Here is a 19,522-nt window from a genome sequence, read left to right as displayed (position 1 = left end):
ATGTCAGATATGTCAATTGTAACAAATAAAAGTTTTGCACACAGAGGTTTTGTTGCATTTTCTTTAGTTTTTTTTTCCTTTGTTAGTTTTTGCATTTTCTTCTCTTTGACAATGAAGATTGGTGATATGAGCCTTCATGCAATGAGATTTGACAATGTTTTCTTCCCATTTGTCAAACTTCTAGGAGAACGAGAAGAAAAATTGTGGGAAAATTATTTTTCACTGTTCAAATGAAATGAGCAGCTGCCTGCCCACAAGCACTGCCAAACCTGACATATAAGGAGGCAGCTTTCCATTCTTCCATGGGAACATGGAAAAATGTATCCATCCTCCTTATGCAGACCTTCCTATGGGGATGAATGACAGTTAAAACTTTCCCTTTGATCCTTTTGGACATGCCTTTAGAAAATGTGCCATTCACATAGCCTGTCCTGCAGCAGATTTCCCTTTCCTTTCCTGAATATGGCAGAAGGTGGAGAAGCTACTTAAGAAATGTCTGGACCTTGTTACTGGAGCCAGTTCAGCCTCTCTTTCTGTGGCTTAGGGTCCTATCCTTGAGAAGCCTGCTTAAAACTTCATAGTGTAATTCTGTTGCCACACAGATGCGGCCATCCTGTGCCTTTACTCTTCCTGCCATGAGAAATGTCAGGGAAGAATTAAAGATGAAGACCTTTGGGAGCTGGCTTGCTTCTCCTTCTGCTTGCGGGGAAGCCGGAATAACTGGGACAGTGGGGACACTGGGGTCAGTTGTACTCATATACACCAACCAGACCCTCAGCATGATTTACAGAGCTTTGGAATTCCAAACACAGATAAAAGGTTGTCAGGGCTTAGGGCTTCTCTGTGCATGAGAACGAGCACGAGTACAGGTCCATGAAAATATTTTCCTTTCCCTATCCCAAGTAAGAGCTTTGTAGCTGATTGATCAATTTCTTTTTTTTTTTTTTTTTTTTTTTTTTGCTACATGTTTCTACTGGCACAGTTAAATACACATGAAAGCACTCATAACTTGATGAGTAACTGCCAGCCTTAAAACTGGCTAATGGCTTATGCAGACTTCAAGATTATTGAGAATGCTGTTCTTGTTCACATGAAATTTCTCCATCCTGAGAGATTTCCAAGTAACACTAATATGGAGCAGTGACTTCATAAAAATGGAAAGACAAATCATTCCTGTTTCATCCCTCCCATGGAAGGAAGTAGGAAAATACGAATTATTGATAGTGAAGAAATAACTTTTTTCTTTTCTTTTTGTGTGTGTAATTCAAAGGTTTACCCTAATTTTCTCAAATTTTACATCTTTTAGAATTTACAGCATAACTTAAGGCACTTTCTTAATAATAAACCCTGTTTGTCTAAATATATGCAATGTAGTAATTCTATGACTACACTGTTAGAAGAGAAACAGTATTATTCTGTTCTGAACTCAATTTGTACTTGTTCTGGGTCCTAAATCGTTCCTCATCTCCACTGTCTAGCATAACCTGCTGACATTACATCAGCAAGGTTTGTTTTAAAAAAATGTTTGTTTGATGAAAACCTAATATGTAAAAAACCCCCACCAACTTTAAGAAGTGTTCAAGGAGCATGTGGACGTAAACTGATGGAAAAATTGAGACAGAGGCCACAGTCACTAGAAGAAATTAAAAGAAAATGTGACTGATTGTATAAAGGAACAAATCTCAATTTGCTCATTTCTAATTCTGGGTTGTGTGTGCCACTGGTTGTAAATATTAGTGTAACAGAGGCTTTTCACATCTTCCTATACCAACAAATCTGGATGAATCTACTTCATCCTCTGGCCACCACTACTACTTGCATAAACAAGACAACAGAAATATAGATCAAACAATCCTCTGCTGGTGGGAGATGTTCTCACTATGTTGGCACCACCTTCACACCTGCCACAGGGAGGACTTTTTGCTATTCCATAAGCGAATAGAATCCCAATAGAATAAGGGATTGAAATCTATGCTTCCAAAGAAAGACACATACTTCTGGGCTATGAATACTGTTAGTGAGGACATACAATTTAATAATTAAAAAAGAACCCCCAAACCCCCAAGCTGACATTAATGAGGTTGAGTATATAAATTACTGCTATTAAAGGGAGCTGGTTCCAGGGTTATCCTAAAATAATCTACTATCTCTCTGCTTGTGCTCCTTAATCAGGTCTCCTAGTGCTGTTTCAATTAGAGAGAAATGCTATTAAGCCCAGAATAATGAAACCAAATAATTCAGTAATTGTAGAAGAGTGACAGGTTTGTCTGCATTCCTCCTTTAAATTATGCTTCAAAAATATTCTCAACATTCAAGTTACCATATTGCATTAGTATTTTGACTTCTCATTTAATTAATTGTCCACATCCTGAAAATGGTAATTTTAAAGAAAATAAAAAAATAAAGCCAAAATTTTTGAGACTCACACTTCTTGCCTCTCTAATATTTAAAAGTTAAAAATAAGACTGAAAACAAAAGAAAGGTGAAGAAATAGAAGAATATAAGAGAAACATTTTCAAGTGGAATTGTCTGTTTTCCAAGTAAAATAAAAATGAGGGTGAAGTAAAAAATTGCTAATGAAAACTTTTCCCATCCTGTCATGTAGCAGTTAGCTGTCATTTGTTACCTTTCAGTGATCTAAACAGCTATAGCTGTTTTTTTCCTGTTCAATGACTATAAAAAACACAAAGCCTCCATTTGCTGCCTTCTAAAGGTTTGATTATAAACTATTGTAAGGGTTCATAATTTTCAGGAATACTCCTAATTACTATCTGTCCATGTGTATTAACAAGAAATGAGGTGCTATTCCTTAAGAGGAAATATCTCCATGAATTCAAATAACTATATAACTTAGGACAGTTAAAGGAAGCAGACTTCTAAGCTTTTTAGCTATTATCTCTTTTTAAATGGAAGTCCAAGAACAATAGTCTTATGCTAGAGCATTATATCATAACTTGTGAATCTCAAGATTTTATAAAAGTAACACAGCACCTGCTAAGAGAATTGTTCCCACACTTGGAGGAAACGGCAAAGCATTGCCTGAACAATTCACCCAAGAAGAATGTTACTAAGCCATACATTTTAAAGGAACCAGACATTTTAAAACACACCTGTGCTGGCCCTGGGAAACAGCTCATGAGAAACTGCAGTTTTGCTAGCAGCTAAAGTGCTTTCTCCAAAGACATGATTTACTGGGAAGTCTGAGCTGTTCTCACAGGGGCTCCTGCTCCACTTGGGTTTGACTCTTTGGAAAGTGAAGATTCATGGGCTTGTACCTACCTCTGAGTAAATCAGGACTATCTCCTTTGAAGTCAACAGATGTAAAAATCTGGGTGAATAAAGGAGGATCAAGGCCCGGGGCTGTCATCCCTGCCCTGCTGCTTTTATTCAGGTTAGGCTTTCAAATATGTAATTGCAATATTATTTTTCCTGTCATTTGGGAATGTGGGTTGAGGCTGAGCTGGAACAAAAGGATGAATAGGTGCAGGCTTGCTTTGAGAGCTGCAGCATGGTGCCAAGGAAGGCAGTGGTGGCAGGTTTTCAGCTGCCCTGTCATTCTGAGTGATCTCTCTCAGCTTTGCTCCAGAACTCCCTCTTTTGCTACTCCATTCCTCTCTCAGGCAGCAGTAATAATGCCACTGTTGATCACACTGTAGTAGAAGACTTCACGACTTGCTAATATATTGTTGCACTTCTAAACCAGAACTGCCTCAAGAGTGATGGTTTTCTAGCCCATATCTTTCCTATATCACCCTTGTGCAATATATGTGTCCCTCACCTTTAACTGGTATCATGATTTGTGCTGGAGTTCCTTACTCAAAGCAGGATGAATTCTACCTGGGAAAGTTATACACTTGGTCAACATCTTAAGCATCAGTCCTCATGTTGGAGGTAAGGTTGTAAAGGTTAAGATTGCAGCTGAGGTGTTCAGCAACCTGCCAGAGGCACATGGTATGGCAGGGCTTGCTAAAATTAGTAACATGATGAATGATTGTATTATTTACAGTCTCATTAACTGGGCCTGCACTTGAATCAGAAAACCAATTAAAAAAAAAAAAGAAACAGAATATTCCACTCAAAGAGTGGAGTTAAGCAAAAGCCTACCTCAGAAGAAAACACTTGCACCTGCACTGTTCAACTCCCACATGAATGACAATTTAATGTGTTCTGGCACAGAGATTTGATTTATGTACACAGATGCCCTAAACATCACAGTCCAAACCAAGGGTCTAGCCCACACTGAAAGCATTGTTAACATCATTGCTCTTTAGTCTCTTAATTTTTTACTCTATCAAGTACTAAATCAATAGTTAAAATGTAAAGAGGGTTTGTTTAATTTCAGAAAGCATATTAAATACAAATAGCTCAACATCAGCACTTGGAAGCGAGTGGAATTTTCCTCAATGTGGAGAAGACAAAAACATTGTGCTCCATTCTATATGGGCAAGCAACTCAGTAAGACAGGAAAATACTGTATTTTACATCCCTCTATCTCAAGACACACTTCCAGTATTACAAAGATTAGTATGTGAAAATACATGAGAAATGGTGTAACAGTTAAACTCCCAGCACATCACTCCATAAGCAACTTGTGCATATTTTTGTTCATCACCAGCTTCCCAAAGCTGCCCCACTGAAGGCCTTCAGGCCAGGTGTGCCCTGGCCAGTAACCGAGGTACTGGTGTGTACTTCCTGTGTGGGTCAGCTCCTCTTCACTCCTCAACATCAAACTAAAGCAGCCTTTCCAACTAAAATGAATACCCTCAGTTTTGGTGACACAGATGAGAGCCACTAGCAATCCTCACTTTGTTTTGTTTCATGGGCTTATCTGAAAATTGTGCTGCTGCAGCTAAAAGCAGAATCTGCTAACTACTAGACATCTGTTTTATAAGAACAGTTAAAAAAGAAATATTTACTGTATTATTAAATAATATTTTAATGGAATCTCCCACAGTCCTTCAGCTATAAAGTCTGGCCATCTCAAAATGAACTGGTTAATGAGCTGACATTTAAATTTGTGCTTTCAATAGTGTCCTGTGGTGTTTTCTAATGTGTAAAGAATATAGTGTTTGCAATTAAGACACGGGACTAAAACAGATGATGCATACTGGTGTTTAGTGACCTACTATTGCTAAAATAATGAAAAATGTGTTTTCACCTGTACTTGCAGATTTCCTGCTTTTCACAGTGTACCCAGACCGAGAGACTTTTATGTCTCCTACCCTTGGGACCCTCTGCTAACTGAGAGTTTCTTTGTTGAGCAATTGAAAAATGGGATACCCCAAACTCATACAAAATAAACTAATGGCAGAAAAAACAGCAACTTTATTGCTCTCTGAAAGCCAACAATGGGAAAATACAGTAGACTGGAGACAGTCTACTAAATAATTTATGACACATAGCCCATTTCAGCATGATTTTTTTTCCCTATTAGGTGTGCATTAACACATAAAAGCCAAACACGTGGAAAATCTTATCTGGTCTCAGAGAAAAATAGTCCCCCACCCTTCCATTTCCTCAAGCTCGACACTACTCTGAGCTGTTACCATCTCCTAAAGAGATTGTGCTATTGTTTGCTCTAATTCTGCTGAACCCTTAACTGGGTTTTAAGTACACTTTTGAAACAATCATTATACCAACACAGGCTTTACCTACCACTTTCATTGCTTGCATCTCAGCAGATTATTCCTCAAAAATCTGCATTTGTTAAACACAGCATTATATAATGTTACCTCATTCCTAGTCACAAAACTTTCAAAAAAAGGGAAAAATCCTCATCTAAGACCGCATGCTACATTAAAGTACCATATTTTATTTTTATACAAGGATTACTTGTTCCCCCAGATTTCAATTCATTACTATGGACCATGCAAAATGCCACAGACCACAGAAGCTACATTTTCAAATGGAAGTTTTTATTGATTAATCAGGCATTGAATCAAGTATTGAATCAAGTATTGTAAAATAAACAGATTTTGTTTGTTAGAAATTGTCCAGAAGAATACTTTTCATAGCAAACTTGTTTCCTGATTGTCATACAGAATACGAAATTTTCCAAGAAACAAGCAAAAAAGGAACACCTGACTAATTGCTGTCACTTTGTCTGTGCATATACATATGTGTGTGTATACACAAATTACACACTGTATTTGTGCATATGCTGGTGTGTGTATACCCATACATATGTGCACATATATACACAAACATATGTGCACAAAGAGTACTGACTGAGTTAATCGGACATTGGAGAAATGTGGCTTAGCTCCAAATGAAGTATTCTGTGTTAAAATAAAGATGGTACAGCAAGGTCTGTAGATGAAAGACCATCCTTTTTCCCTTGGCCAAAACCACAATCTGTCTTTAGACTCATGCTCTATCTTTACAATGAAAATATGTGAAATCATTTGGGACCTCTCCAAATTCATGGTATTATTTCCATCCAGCTCAATCTCTGCCAACATTAAATAAGCAAACACTGAGCAGTGTTTTCAGTTTATCCACTACTGAAATCAGCTTCTAGATCTAATATTTCTTGCAAAAGAGAAGACACACAGCCTTGCTACATGTACTTTGGTAAATCACTCTTTCCTTTTAGGCAAAAACTTGGCAATAACCCTAGAATAAAAGTCCTTTCTCCATGCATCCTTTTATCACTGCTTTGCATCAGACATTTTCTATCAACTCATTTTCAAAATTGTCATACCATCTCAGCTAGCTCCCAAACATCCCAGGCCAGGTCATCTGGGCATTGTATATCAGATTGTACCAGTAGCATTGTACCCAGATGCTTGGGGACTGATTTACTTTTTCATTTTTGAGGGTATGTGTTTCTTGATTATTAATGACACTATGATAAACAGTGAGGTTCACTATATGTACACACTTTGTCTTTTTATGTCTACTTGGGAAAGATCAGTGGCTCCTACCTGTGAACTATGGGACGTTGCCCAGCTGAAAGCCATGGTATCAGCAATGCACTGCCAGATTTTTCTCCATTTAATTCAGCAGTTAGCAGGGCATGTAAAGGGAAATCAAAGAAACATGGAAAGGCATTTACTTTCTATTAAAAAAAAAAAACAACAAACAGGCATGTACATATTCTCTTCATCTTGTTTATAGATTTTTGATACAACCATAAGGCAAACTGTAGTAGAGCTTTGTACCTGGAGAATCAGTATTTAAAAAACCTGAAGCTGAGCTTGGGACCATTTTATTTTGGACCCATTACTGAACAAAGTGCATTAAAGCATCTTTTTCAAAAGATACCTAAAGCATGGTTATAAATTATCGAGAAAATCTTTAAAGCTGATATTCAATTTATCTTTTCTCTACACAGGCAGTATTCACCACTTGCATAGTAACAACAAAACACTGCAGGAAAACCATTCTTTTAAAGTTGTCATATGCCTCAATCATCTCCCAAAATGATCATTTATACATAAGCGTTGCAATAATTACAAAAAGCTTTTATCTGTAAAGGGAAAGAGGAAGAAATGCACCTGATTCAGCTCTGAGATAAAGTACATAGAACTTCTATTGCCACCACTGAAGCTCTTCTACCAACACCAGGATGAACATAGGGTCTCCCTATGCAGATTTCTACTGCTGCTGAAAGCTTACTCTTTACTTTTCATTCACAAAGTGAACTGTGCTTTCCCAAACAACCTGGAACAATGATAACTATGAGCAAACTCCAGCTGCAGTGTTTCTCCATACAGCTCATGCAAAACAGATTTCCTTGCTTTGTTGTAGACACTACACAGTGTATGACAATGAAACATTTGTGTTTAATTTAAAACCAATGGTAAAGTGGCGCATGTCTCACTTCCGAGTGGTTGGCTGGGCTTGCTATGTTGAACCTTGTAAAATCAGCAATAAGCATTCACAGGTCTGCCATCAGAACCGTGACATCTTCCATTACAATCAATCCTTAAATGATGCCGTGCTTTATCAAATTAGTCTACAGTCAGGCCTTGGATTGGCTGCTCTCCTCCAGTGCTGCTGATTCTCAGAGATGGTATCAGTATTCCACATCCTCAGTGATTCTATAATGTTTCCCAAAGATGAAAGTGAAGCACTGGTAGATGGGAATATTACCATCAATAAAATAAATCACCAGATGATTTATCCACTCACATTTCTAGGAGATATTCCGCATGTTTTTTATGAACAGAGAGAGCATTGCCCTGTGAACAGAAGTAAATTAAACTTTATTCTTTTGCTGTGTTGGCGAGCTCCACTTCCTCGCTTGCTTATTTTTGTTCTTTTGGTCTGCACATTCCCATGTGCAAAGTAGAAATTGAGAGCTCTCACACTCAACAAGGCTGGTAATGAGACCACTAATGTTGGTACAAGTAAAACCTGCAGTATACTGACTTGTCCACTATGCAGTTTTCATCTTTCCAATTTTCTTCTATTATCCACTGTAAAATAAAATTATTCAAAAGGCTGATGAAACTTTAATTAACAGGACCATCAATGTGCAAAAAACCCCCCTCCCAAAAAAAACAAGAAGTCATTTCCCAGATGTCCATACTAGGCTTTCATTTTTCTTTTTTTTTTTCATTTTTATAAATAATTTATAAATCTTCCTGTAAGAGATGAAATACAAAAACCAACCAAAGAAAACCAACTGAAAAAAAAAAAGTTCTAAGTTATTATTAAAGCCACTTCTTGTCCTTCAGTACAAAATACACAGGAAGAGATTTTCTCTCCTTGTCAGTTTTGCCCAAATTTGGCAGCATTGTCTGGGATGCCACATGGATCCTCCAGCTCCGGGTGAGCTCCTGGTGGCCCCGCCTGGCCACCCTGGGAAGATGGGCCCTCCTACCTTTTGGCTTTCAGCAGTCACGCGAGCTGCTCGGAGGAGTCTAGGTGGTCAGGGATAGGCAAGCCAGTTATAATGGTCAAACATTTATTCCACACCGTGAACGTGGGGCACACTGGCTGGCCAAATGTAATGTCAAAAGTGTAAAGGTGGAGGGAGTTCAAAGCATCATAAAAGGCAAGGGAACCGTTGTCGTAGTCCAGCAAAATCCCGACCCTCCGGAGGTGAGGCGCGGGCTCGATGGGGATTTCTTTGCTGTTGTGCCGCACCACCCACGTGTTATTGCAGCGGCAGAGCACCCAGGAGGCAGAATTCTTTCCAATCCACTCGTGCTTCGGTGCTGACTTGTAGGAAATGCCAATAGCATACCTGCAAAACAAAAGAACATCTCAAGGAAACAAATGCTTCCTGCCATTTTGTCTCTCAGTGAAGTCAAACGCTAGCCCAGAGGACTCGCTGGAATGCCCCCGCCTCTTACTGCCCTGAGTTAAGCTCTAATTAAACAACATCTCACCACAACATCTGCTCAGGCTTAATTGATGCTTTGTCTCTCTTTTGGGTCTGAGAGGTCAGGGAAACTCATGGTATTATTTCTAGTTTGGCAGCTATGGCAATTTTTTTGAGGTCCTGCCTCTGGTATTGAAAAGGAAGATTGTTGAATACTCAGCAACACAGGGTTTAAACCACTGGACCTCAAATTTCCATTTCCAACAGATGAATACAGAGGAATTCATTGATTTTAAAATACACTGCTATCTGTCAGCTAATCTGATCTCTCCTTGCTCCTTTAATATGTGGCCCCGAAGAAGGAATGCAAGAATAAACCCCAAAGGACACATTAAACATCTCTCCCCCCCCCCCCCCCCCCATTTTGCCATTTTCAAATATGTTTTGCCAGATGTTGGTGTGGTTTTCAGATTCAAATGAACATTTTTGAGACTGGGTTTCAGGCCAAGCTAAGCAACTGTAGGTGAAGACATTTGCTCCACAAACCATAATTTATGGCAAGATGTGCAGGGCAGAAGGATTGTGAAAATATTCTCATTAAAGGATACTGAGGAAAAATACCTGATTTGTCATATATAACAGAAATGTAAAAGTTCCTCACGTTCTAGAGACACTGCAGTATTTGTTGGACTTTCAACCAACAGAGATTAATCTGCCATAAATTTTTTCCCTCCTTCCTTAGCACTGGCACAGACAAACAGCATTTTACTTCTTTGAGACAGTGGGAAATACCTGAAGACCCCACTGATTTTTCCACTCCATTAACTTTCATCATGATGTCTTTGAATACCAAAGGATAACATCTCTTCCACTGACTAAAGGCCCTCTGAAATACATCCCCGTATGACACAGAGGATCATTCAGAAGTGAAGGAAAGCAGTCTTCTGTTTCCTGCCCCTTGCTTCATTCCCTGGGGCACAGACCTACAGCTCTGCTGCTTCATGTCCCCTTCCCAAAAGCAAATCTGACTCTGCCCCTGTTAAACTGGATCATCAAGTTGCCCTCAGTTTTATTTATTTTTTTCATTGTGAAGGACAGAAAATCTTTTACATTTAGTAGAGAAATGATCACATTTACAAAGTTATCTCTGTGTAAACAAGATGAAAGTTTTCCATCCCTCAAATTAAAAAAAAAAAAATCTTAATATATGTTGTATGTGGGTTCAAAAAACAGCCAACCCTAGCTGTGGAGTAAAAGTCCAGTGAAGGCTGCTAAATACAAAGATGCATAATCTGACAAGTTTATTTCTGGAGTCCGAAAATACGTGCTTGGCCTGCTCTTATACTGCTCCTGATGTCTCTGCTACTGGTTTCTGTCAGAGAAACTGTGCCAGCACCTGTGTGTTGGGAACCAGCGCTTCTTTTCCCCTATATTTTATTATACGTACCACGTGCTCCCGCTTATCACCACTTCCCAGTAGTGCCGCCCGCTGTCGATGAACACGTTGCCCGCTACCCCGTAGCTCCCCTGGCTCGTGAATCGCTCTGGTGTGTGACTCTTCTTGGATGATGTTTCATCCCGTTCCACTGTCAAGTTATCATGAGACACTTTCAATTTTCTATGAGCAGATTTGGGGTCCAGTTTAAATGGCTGACCTAGAGATGCAGAGACAATGATGACAGAAGAATGGTTTGGCTTTGATTTTTAAAAGGAGAGTGGATTAGCAAGCCTCTAAGAAGCCCACAGGATTACACAACCATATTAATTTCCTCCTCTCAAGCATTCTTGAGACAGACTAACCTATCCAGCTCCCTGCAATAGCTAGTTTCTATTGCATTGTCAGTTCACTGTCAACTTCATTGTGCGCTAACTTCCCCGTGTTGATAATCCCTGAAAAGAGCCCTGCATAATCATCATGTCCATTATCTCCGACCTAGAGGTAACCAGAATACTCTAATTCTTGCATGTAATTGAAACCAATATACGTGCTAATAAAGGTCTGAGGGTTGCTTTTTTCACAGCATATTAGATTTAGAATAACTTGTGTTCAATTAATTCTCTAGGGGCAAAGCTCCATAATAACATCTTCATCATTCCTACAAAAAGTATGTTTTCAAATCCCACAAAATGAGTTTGAATATAAGAAGAACTAGACTTGTCTCTTTGTTCACTGACAGCTTTATTTGTAACAAGCACAGTCAACAATTCAGGATTGCTTTGGAAGGATGCCCATGTGGTGCTGGATACTGTGCGTTAAAAGGAAGGAAGTGAACTGTAACTTGGTCCAAATAGTATGGTGCAATAACATTACTCAGGCTGTTGCTCTTGGCAAGTATCTTCGGCTGTAGCACAAGGTTTGTAGACAATAACAGGAAGCTTTTTGGTAAACCAAACCTTCTAGATATACAAAGCCCACCACAATTCTGACAGGCTTGCTCATTGTGTCAGAAAGCAGAACGATCATTTACCTCCACCAAGAGACAACCAGAAAAGTACAACTCCACAAGTGGTCCAGCAAAGCACTTTTCTCTTCTGTCTTGCATACCAAAGGGAAAAACATGTAATCAGATGATTTGATGGCATGCACAGAAAATTTAAATTAGATCTCTCATGAAGCCTGTGTGAGGCACTGGCACATGTACTTAAAATAAGATGTAGACTGTTCAGGGTTATCTACTTTTGAAATGTGCATTTAACTACATATTATGACCAAACATAGAATAAACCCTTTGCAAAGTATTTGGGGACTATTTCTTACTACCTGACAGCAGTAACATAACCTCCTGCCTGCCTTTCTGACTGCTTAGAGCCTTTGTGTGCTGGAGCAGTATCTGAAGGATGCTTCTCTGTACTAAATTGTGTCTGGTCACAGGTTAATAGCAAACAGGAGGAAATCAGAAAGGTGTACATGCCATTCTCTTCAGACTCCTTCTTGCACCAGTCACTATCACCCCTCTTCAAGAACCCTCCCCTACAATAAGCAGGTTTCAGAAGATGCCAGCGCACAAATTCCAGTGTTTTCCTTCCAGCCCTCAGAACTGCCCATGATGACTACACGACTGAAGGATTAGCTTGTGCAAGAGGAAAAAACAGCTGAAAACTGGTCTTAAAATTGCTATTCTACATCTGCTAATAATTTGAGTAACCATTGTTTTTTTGAAGTGGGATCTCTGACTAGTCTATCACCTTGCTGAACTCCATAAAAAATTGAGGGAGTTGAAGCTAAGAAGTTCTCCAGTGTCCGAAAAAAGAGATAATTTTGGAGGATAAAATTAGACTAGCAATTATCTTATGAACACTACACAAAAATAAAATGTTTCACTGCAAACATAAGAAAAGTTTTTGCTTTGTAGAGGGGAAAAAATAGAGAGGATATTAAAACAAAACCACGAAAGAGTATTTTCAACCATTTCACGTACGATGGCTTTGTTCCTAGGCGGTATTTCTAGTGATCAAACTACAGGTACATCTCTCAAAAAAACCAACATATTTTCTGCACTACAGAAGACTAAGGCAGTCTTGAATTATATAAAATAAGTGGCTTTCATTCTGGAAACCACTTAAAAAAGTTGAACTTCTCTGTCCCCTTGTATTTTCCAAAGATCAGACCTAAAAAGGAAGGCCAGAAAGGAGAAGACTCCGTGCATCCTGATCTGGTGTTACTCACTGTTTGTCTTGAGCTTGCCAGGCTCGCTGCTGCGGCTGCCAGCCTGATTGATGGCCTTGACAATGAAGATGTACTTTGTGCCACTCTGTAACCCGTGCACCGTGTAGTGGTTCTGTTTGATATTAGGAACAATCATCCAGCTGTCGGCTGAGTTGCATAAACCTGCAATTTTGAACAGAGCACATCAGTCATAGGATACAAAACACACAGAGGTACATTTAGAGTATTCCCAGGCACCCAACGACCAATATGAGCTTTGCTTCTGTACCTTTTAAAGTGTTGTTATATTTACTGAGCCACTACTTAAAGTCACTAATTCATTTTATTAACCCACAGCCAAGGCACCTTTTAAATTCTTGCTATGTGAAGTGAACCATAAAAAGAGGGCATTTAAGAAATGGCTCAGTGGAGACACTAGCAGTCTGAGATTTTTCATATCCCAGCACAAGGCATTCTTTATTGCTTAAGAACTGGAGGATTATGGAGATCCCATCAATCTACTGTTTGGATTAATGAACTCAGTTTAAACCTCAGAAAATGAACGTGAGCAGTAAAGCCAGGAGGGCTGGGGAGGCACCTTTGCTGACAGTCCCCAGGTATGCATTCTTCAGAACCTGAAGCAAATCATGGGAGGCCAAAGAGGGTAGAGCATGGGCTTCAGGGAAACCTTTGGCTCTTGCACTTCAGACTTTGCCAGAAAGTAATCTAAGCCAGTAAATTTAATGGATGCAACTTTCTGATTTATGTCCTCATGCTGAGATGCCAGCTGGGAAAGAGCTGGAAAATTTTCCATTTATAAACATTTTTTGGTTTATATTTGGTTTACATTTGATGCCTATCACAGAAGTATAACACAGGAAATAAGTAAAATAAGGCAGTACCAATATCATAAACAAATCAGGAAAATACCCTATTAAAATGAACTTTTTAATCTTCGTAAGTTTTTCCTACTGTGATACAAATGCAATGGCAGTCAATCACCCATACATACAGTTCCATCACTGTATATTTGGAACAGCTCCTGGTCTAATGGATTCCGCAGCCTCTTATTGTAGATGTTTACATAAAGAAAAAATTTAACATTTATGAAGAGTATATCTATTCACAACATTTTATATGGTTTTACAGCCAGAAATAGATGCAAGTGGAAGTGTATGCATGTGTGCACATATGTAAAGTTGGAAAATATAACAGAGAAAAGCTGAGACTTCTTGGCCTCTGTCTTTACTGGGCACAGAACACATTATGGAAACTGTTGTTATTTACAGACAGCTTTCAGCTTTTAATGAATGTTCTAACAGCAAACCACTCATGAAGACAATCTTTTAGAACTCAGTAGTAATTCAGCTTTTCACATCAGACAATATGAAAACTTCATGTAAAATAAAATTTAAAGGCTACTGGTTACAAAACTTGAAAGAAACAGATCTGTGATATGAGTTTGCAGACTCATAGACAATTCATGGCCATACAGTGAGATTCCTTCCTAATGTGATACGTGCTTTTCATAATAAAAGATCATTAGAAACAGAATTTAAATTCCAAATTTCAATCTAAGCATTATGATGTTTGTGTCTCAAAATTCTCTTGCAGTACAAAGCATTTTTGAGAGGCAGGCAGAACAGAGATTCATCCTGCTGCACAAATGGGTAACTGTGGGACAGTTTCAGGTTAGATTTATACTATCTTGCCACCTAATGAAGAGCTACAATGCCTAACCTATTTTTCTGTGCTCTGAGGAAAGGCAGAAATCAGTGAGTAGTTTCTTTCAGTTCCCCAGTTGTGAACATCCTACCAACTGCAAATGCCTCTCTTTTCTTGTCCACAGAGGAAGCCAAGGTGATCAGCATAGGTGAGATCTCAAATTTCAGGTATCTAAAATGATGTGAGATGAGTCACCCATTTGTAGATAATTTAAATATATATGATTGTATAGAACAATTATCTGCCTTTGTCATGAAGAGAAAGGACCTGCTTCATACCCCATGGTAACCCCACCACTTGTAGTGAACTTCTTAAAGCAACGTCCCTCCATGTCTTCTCTCACTGAGCCCTACACACCAAATTATATGTATTTTTTTAGGCTGTGTGTGAATGGGTTTCCTATGAGGAAGAAAGAAAATAAAGGAAGCAGCTTCCTGACATAAAATATTTCACTGACTACTCAGAGGAAATCTCATCTTTTCCCAGTTTGCCACAGATATTAATCCCACACTCCTGTACCTGAACTACCACATTGATTTTGCATTGATTTTGCATAAGACTATCCCTTACTGGTGCTATTGCAAAATAAATTAAAGTATGTTAAAATAAAACAAAATTAAGCACTGGTTTTAAAAGGAATTTAATATGATCAAGGAGTCTTTAACTAAAATACCTCTGATAGGATACCAAATAGGATATGACAATAAGCAGGATGGATACAGACAGTGGTCCTAGAAGTGTCTTCTCCAACCACAACCACCCTTTGAAAGGAAATTCTGTGGTATGTATAAGCCATATATAAACTGACCATTATGCAGACACAGAAATGCCCAGAGTTTTGCTAACTCATCTAAAAACTAGTTTTGTATTATTCACTACAACTCTCTAATGGGCACATTTTTAAGACTTTCATTACACTTTTTATAATACCCTCCAGAGGCTGATTGCTCCTTAACAAAGTATAAAACTTTGATCCACATAAGTATATAAAGGACAGTAAAGGAACTGTTGCATTGCTATGAGTCTCCTCTCAAGTTCATCCCCTCCTCCTGGATATGTGGATTTATGCATACCAAATAATCATTGAAGGCCTTACCTACCCTAAACACTCTGTGCAGTCAATAGAGAGAGCCATTGGAAAGTTAACATTTGATGGCTTAGGTCGAAATAGAGTATTTCATTTGAATTCTATTTCATACAGGAAAGATTATTTCCGAATGTGGCCGTGACCTGACTCATGTTCTAGAGGAAAGCACTATCCTCTTTGATGACAGAATACATCTTAGGTTTCTTTTCTTTGTCCTTCCACTCTTAGGCATCCCAGACTACTGATGTGCAATAAATGCTGGATGTGCAGTGACTGACTTGGTTATTTTACTTGACAAACCTTGTTGGCTTAAAAAGCTCAGCTCTTGCCTATGCACCAAAGGGCTCAACGATACGTTCTTGTGCTTTCTGACTGTAAGCTCTTTGATAACAGGCTTTAAACTGTACTTGGATTCAAAAACCTGGGAATGAAGTATTGATCATGCCAAACTACAAGTCCAAACTCCTTCAAAAGGGAGAATAGTTACTTGTGGCAGCCAAGTTAAGCATTTACTGATGAAAGAATAATTTGTCACTGCATCAAAGGAATTTGTCTCCAGTTATGCCCTGTCAGGACAGCCTTTCTTCTCTGAATACAAAAGAATATGATTAAGGAAGTTCAGGGAAATGAACAAGCAGCCTGATCACACTGGCATCCAGGGGAAGTGTTTGCCCTCTCTGTTCCCTGCCGGTGGCAGCAGGTGAAGAGGAAAGTACACATGTCCTCACTGGGGCAACAGCAGGAGCCAAGGGTCTCCCATTGTACCCACTCCTAATCCAGGCTGCATTCAGGTTTCTTGTTTCAAAAACCCAGGGCTTTTTACAGGGTTATGCAGATGGTAAAACAATGTATTTTAAAACTGTAGCCTACAAAAATGTAGAGAATTTAAATTACATCCTGGAAGGGTGCAGTGAGCACAGTGATGTCCATACAGGATGTGTGAGTTTTCAAAACAAGTTTCTCAGAGTCTGGAGGTAATAATTTGTAAAGCTATTTCCCTGGTGTTGGCTGTTGATGCACTTTAAAAAACAGATGGGAAAAATCCCAAGGCGTAAATCCTCCTAAAATTTACACTGATAGATTTTAATAAAATATATTTTCTTGAAAACTGGAAAAGGAGCACAAAAGTCATGGGAAGGTTATTTAATCTCTTGAGTATTTTAATTATTGTAAAATGTTTTATTTAAATAAATTATTACCAATTCAAATTGGTAAAGCAAATAAGGTAGGTGAAAGTAACAAATAGCTCTCCACCCCCACTCTTCATTCCCATCTGAAAAAAAAATATGCAGGATTTCTGAAAAACACATTGATTTTTTTTTAAGAAATACAGACTTTTTATACTTTTAAAGATGCAGAAGTTTTCCTGGTTTTATCCCAAATTTGCTTTTGTGCCATTAAAAATTCTCACTAAAATCTCTAGTAGAAATCTGAAGACTGTAAGGAATCTTATTAAATTTTATTTTTATCAAAATAAAACTTCCAGAAAAAGGTAAAGTCTAGAATATTAAAAAATTATTTGGTGAATCATAAATTCACAATTTTTCATTGAAGCTTGGGCTCCTAATTGTCTTAGGTCCTTCCAAAAACTTTTATCCTCTCTCAAAGGAAGAGAAGTCCTGTAACAGTGAAAAGGTTCTGACAGTAGTACACTGTATCCTCCACAGAGCGATTTTTTTAGAAATTAGACTATAGAACTAATTATCCCTGATTTCATTTACAAGGTAAGAGAGAATGATTTGCTGCTCTTTGTCAAGAAGGGAGAGATGTATTTTTCCTGAAGAATCTTGCATCAGAGCTAGAGAAAAATTTGAACCATCCTGAAACACACTTTAAAAAATCCATGGTGTTAAAAAAGGGCACACTCAATGAATACTTCAAAATCTATTGAAATGCGGTAATGAAATTGTAATGCATGTTAGTTAGCTAGTGACAAAGTAATTTTAAAAGCTTTTACCTATTCAGATTGCAGGTGATTAGCTGCCTCTCAGAAATGCAAATGCACAAATGGTATAACTCCGAGGACAACTGCTTTAGTAAAAGCCTACTTAATCTAGAGCTCCGTGTTGCTCTTATGCACAGAGCAGGTCTGCCAAGCATTCAATAGCCAAGAAGTTTGGCCGCATTTGGAAATAATCTTTCCTGTATGAAATAGAATTCAAATGAAATACTCTATTTGGACCTTGGCCATCAAATGTTAACTTTCCAATTTTTCAGTTAATAAAAAAGAATATAGTTGATTATGTTGGATAGAAAGTATACTAAAAAAATATAGTATTGCTTGTTTTTGTTACTGAATTCTTAGCAATCTCTGGATGATATATGCCTCTGGTGGGGGAAATGTACTGTGAGTGGAAAGTGCAGTCAGGCTGGCTATGTGGTTTAAGAAACAGATACCAAAATAACAGCCTCCATTAGCACAGTAGGTGGGTATGTATGCAAAGTGATTCCTATTGTCTCAAGGGAAAAAGCTTGTGGGTTTAATGCACTACTTGAGCTACTCCCTGGTGACTAATTCATAGCTAAAAACCCACAGAACTGAAGTCAATCCATAAGCCTGTTTACATTATCTGCTATATGCAACTCACAATACCATTGGGAATTTCTGGGATGTGACAGAGAAATTAAAATACAGTTATGTGCAACAGCATGCATATGCCATAAATACGAGGAAATTTTTGCTAACCCAAAGTCTAAAATAGGATTAAAAAAAACCCAAAACACAAACCTATCTCCAGTTCATTAAAGCATGAAGGCTGCAATGCAGCACCTGTTAATGCCACTTACAGTGAGAGCAGCTCTCTGTGTTCAACAGCACTAGCAAGGTACACTGTGATATTCTAAGAACAGCCTTGGAAAGCCATTTGTAACAGGTGTGATGTTAAATCCTTCTGCAGGATCAAGTATAGCATGTAACAAAGTGAATAAACATCCAAGCAGTGTTCTGAGGATGGGATTGACAGGGCAAGAAGAAACAGTCCCAGGATGTACCAGGGGAGGTTTAGACTCGATATTAGGAAACATTACTTCATGGAAAGGCTCATCAAGCATTGGAACAGCCTGTCCGGGGCAATGGTGGTGTCACCATTCCAGGAGAGATTCAAAAGTCATGTGAATGTGACATTTAGGACCATGTTTTAGTGGTGGACTTAGCAGTGTTAAGTTAATGGATGGACTCAATGATCTTAGAGGTCTTTTCCAACCTAAGTGGTCCTATGATTCTATGATATTAGTGGGTAAATCTCCAATACCAGTGTAATTTGGAATGACCTGGGAGAATTTCATATTTTAGAAACCCAGGCAGGTTTGTAGCATGTTGGCAGGATGATCACCATTGGAGGGGTTCAAGTCTATAGTAAATAATGGTATTTAAAAAAAGGTTTTACAACATTTAGAAAGGCCTTTCACATATACTTACACATGCACATATTTAATGTGGGTTAACATTATAGCTTTCAATTAAACCAGGATATTTGCAAAAGAATTAGCTCTGTTAAAAAAACCTCAAAACAAAAATCCAAACAAAACAAAATAAAACCCAAAAATATCACCAAAAAAAGGAAGAGCCATTCTTTCATTTCTTTTTACTTTCATTTAAGGTCTTCAGAGCATTTTGCAAACTAAGTTTCTTACAGTGTTAATTTGTTTATTCTTCAAAGTTTTAATTAACTATTTTTGCAAAATGATAATATGAAAGTTCAGACTGCATACTGAGCACCTCATGCTATGCTTGAAAATTATAATGCATCCCTGAAAGCAGACTTATTGATATATGTTTTTCAGATCAAAG

The 19,522-nt window shown here is 38.3% G+C and overlaps 1 protein-coding gene across 3 annotated transcripts in view; it reads right to left on the bottom strand.

Moving 5' to 3' along the window:
- Positions 1–927: 927 nt before the first annotated feature.
- The window catches only part of MID1 (midline 1), a 244,596-nt gene continuing 226,001 nt past the window's right edge, over positions 928–19,522 (bottom strand). For all 3 annotated transcript variants that reach the window (XM_030946856.1, XM_030946771.1, XM_030946690.1), the window contains exons 8-10: positions 12,942–13,103; positions 10,722–10,929; positions 928–9,196 (exon numbers count right to left, since the gene is read on the bottom strand). In XM_030946856.1, coding sequence (XP_030802716.1) covers positions 8,848–9,196; positions 10,722–10,929; positions 12,942–13,103 — 719 coding nt within the window. In that variant the 3' untranslated portion in view covers positions 928–8,847. The remainder of the gene's footprint in view (positions 9,197–10,721; positions 10,930–12,941; positions 13,104–19,522) is intronic.

Source organism: Camarhynchus parvulus, chromosome 1 (genome assembly GCF_901933205.1).
Source record: "Camarhynchus parvulus chromosome 1, STF_HiC, whole genome shotgun sequence".
Taxonomy (NCBI): Eukaryota; Metazoa; Chordata; class Aves; order Passeriformes; family Thraupidae; genus Camarhynchus; species Camarhynchus parvulus.
The sequence above is the reverse complement of the archived record's forward strand: the minus strand, read 5'-3'. Positions and strand labels throughout refer to the sequence as shown.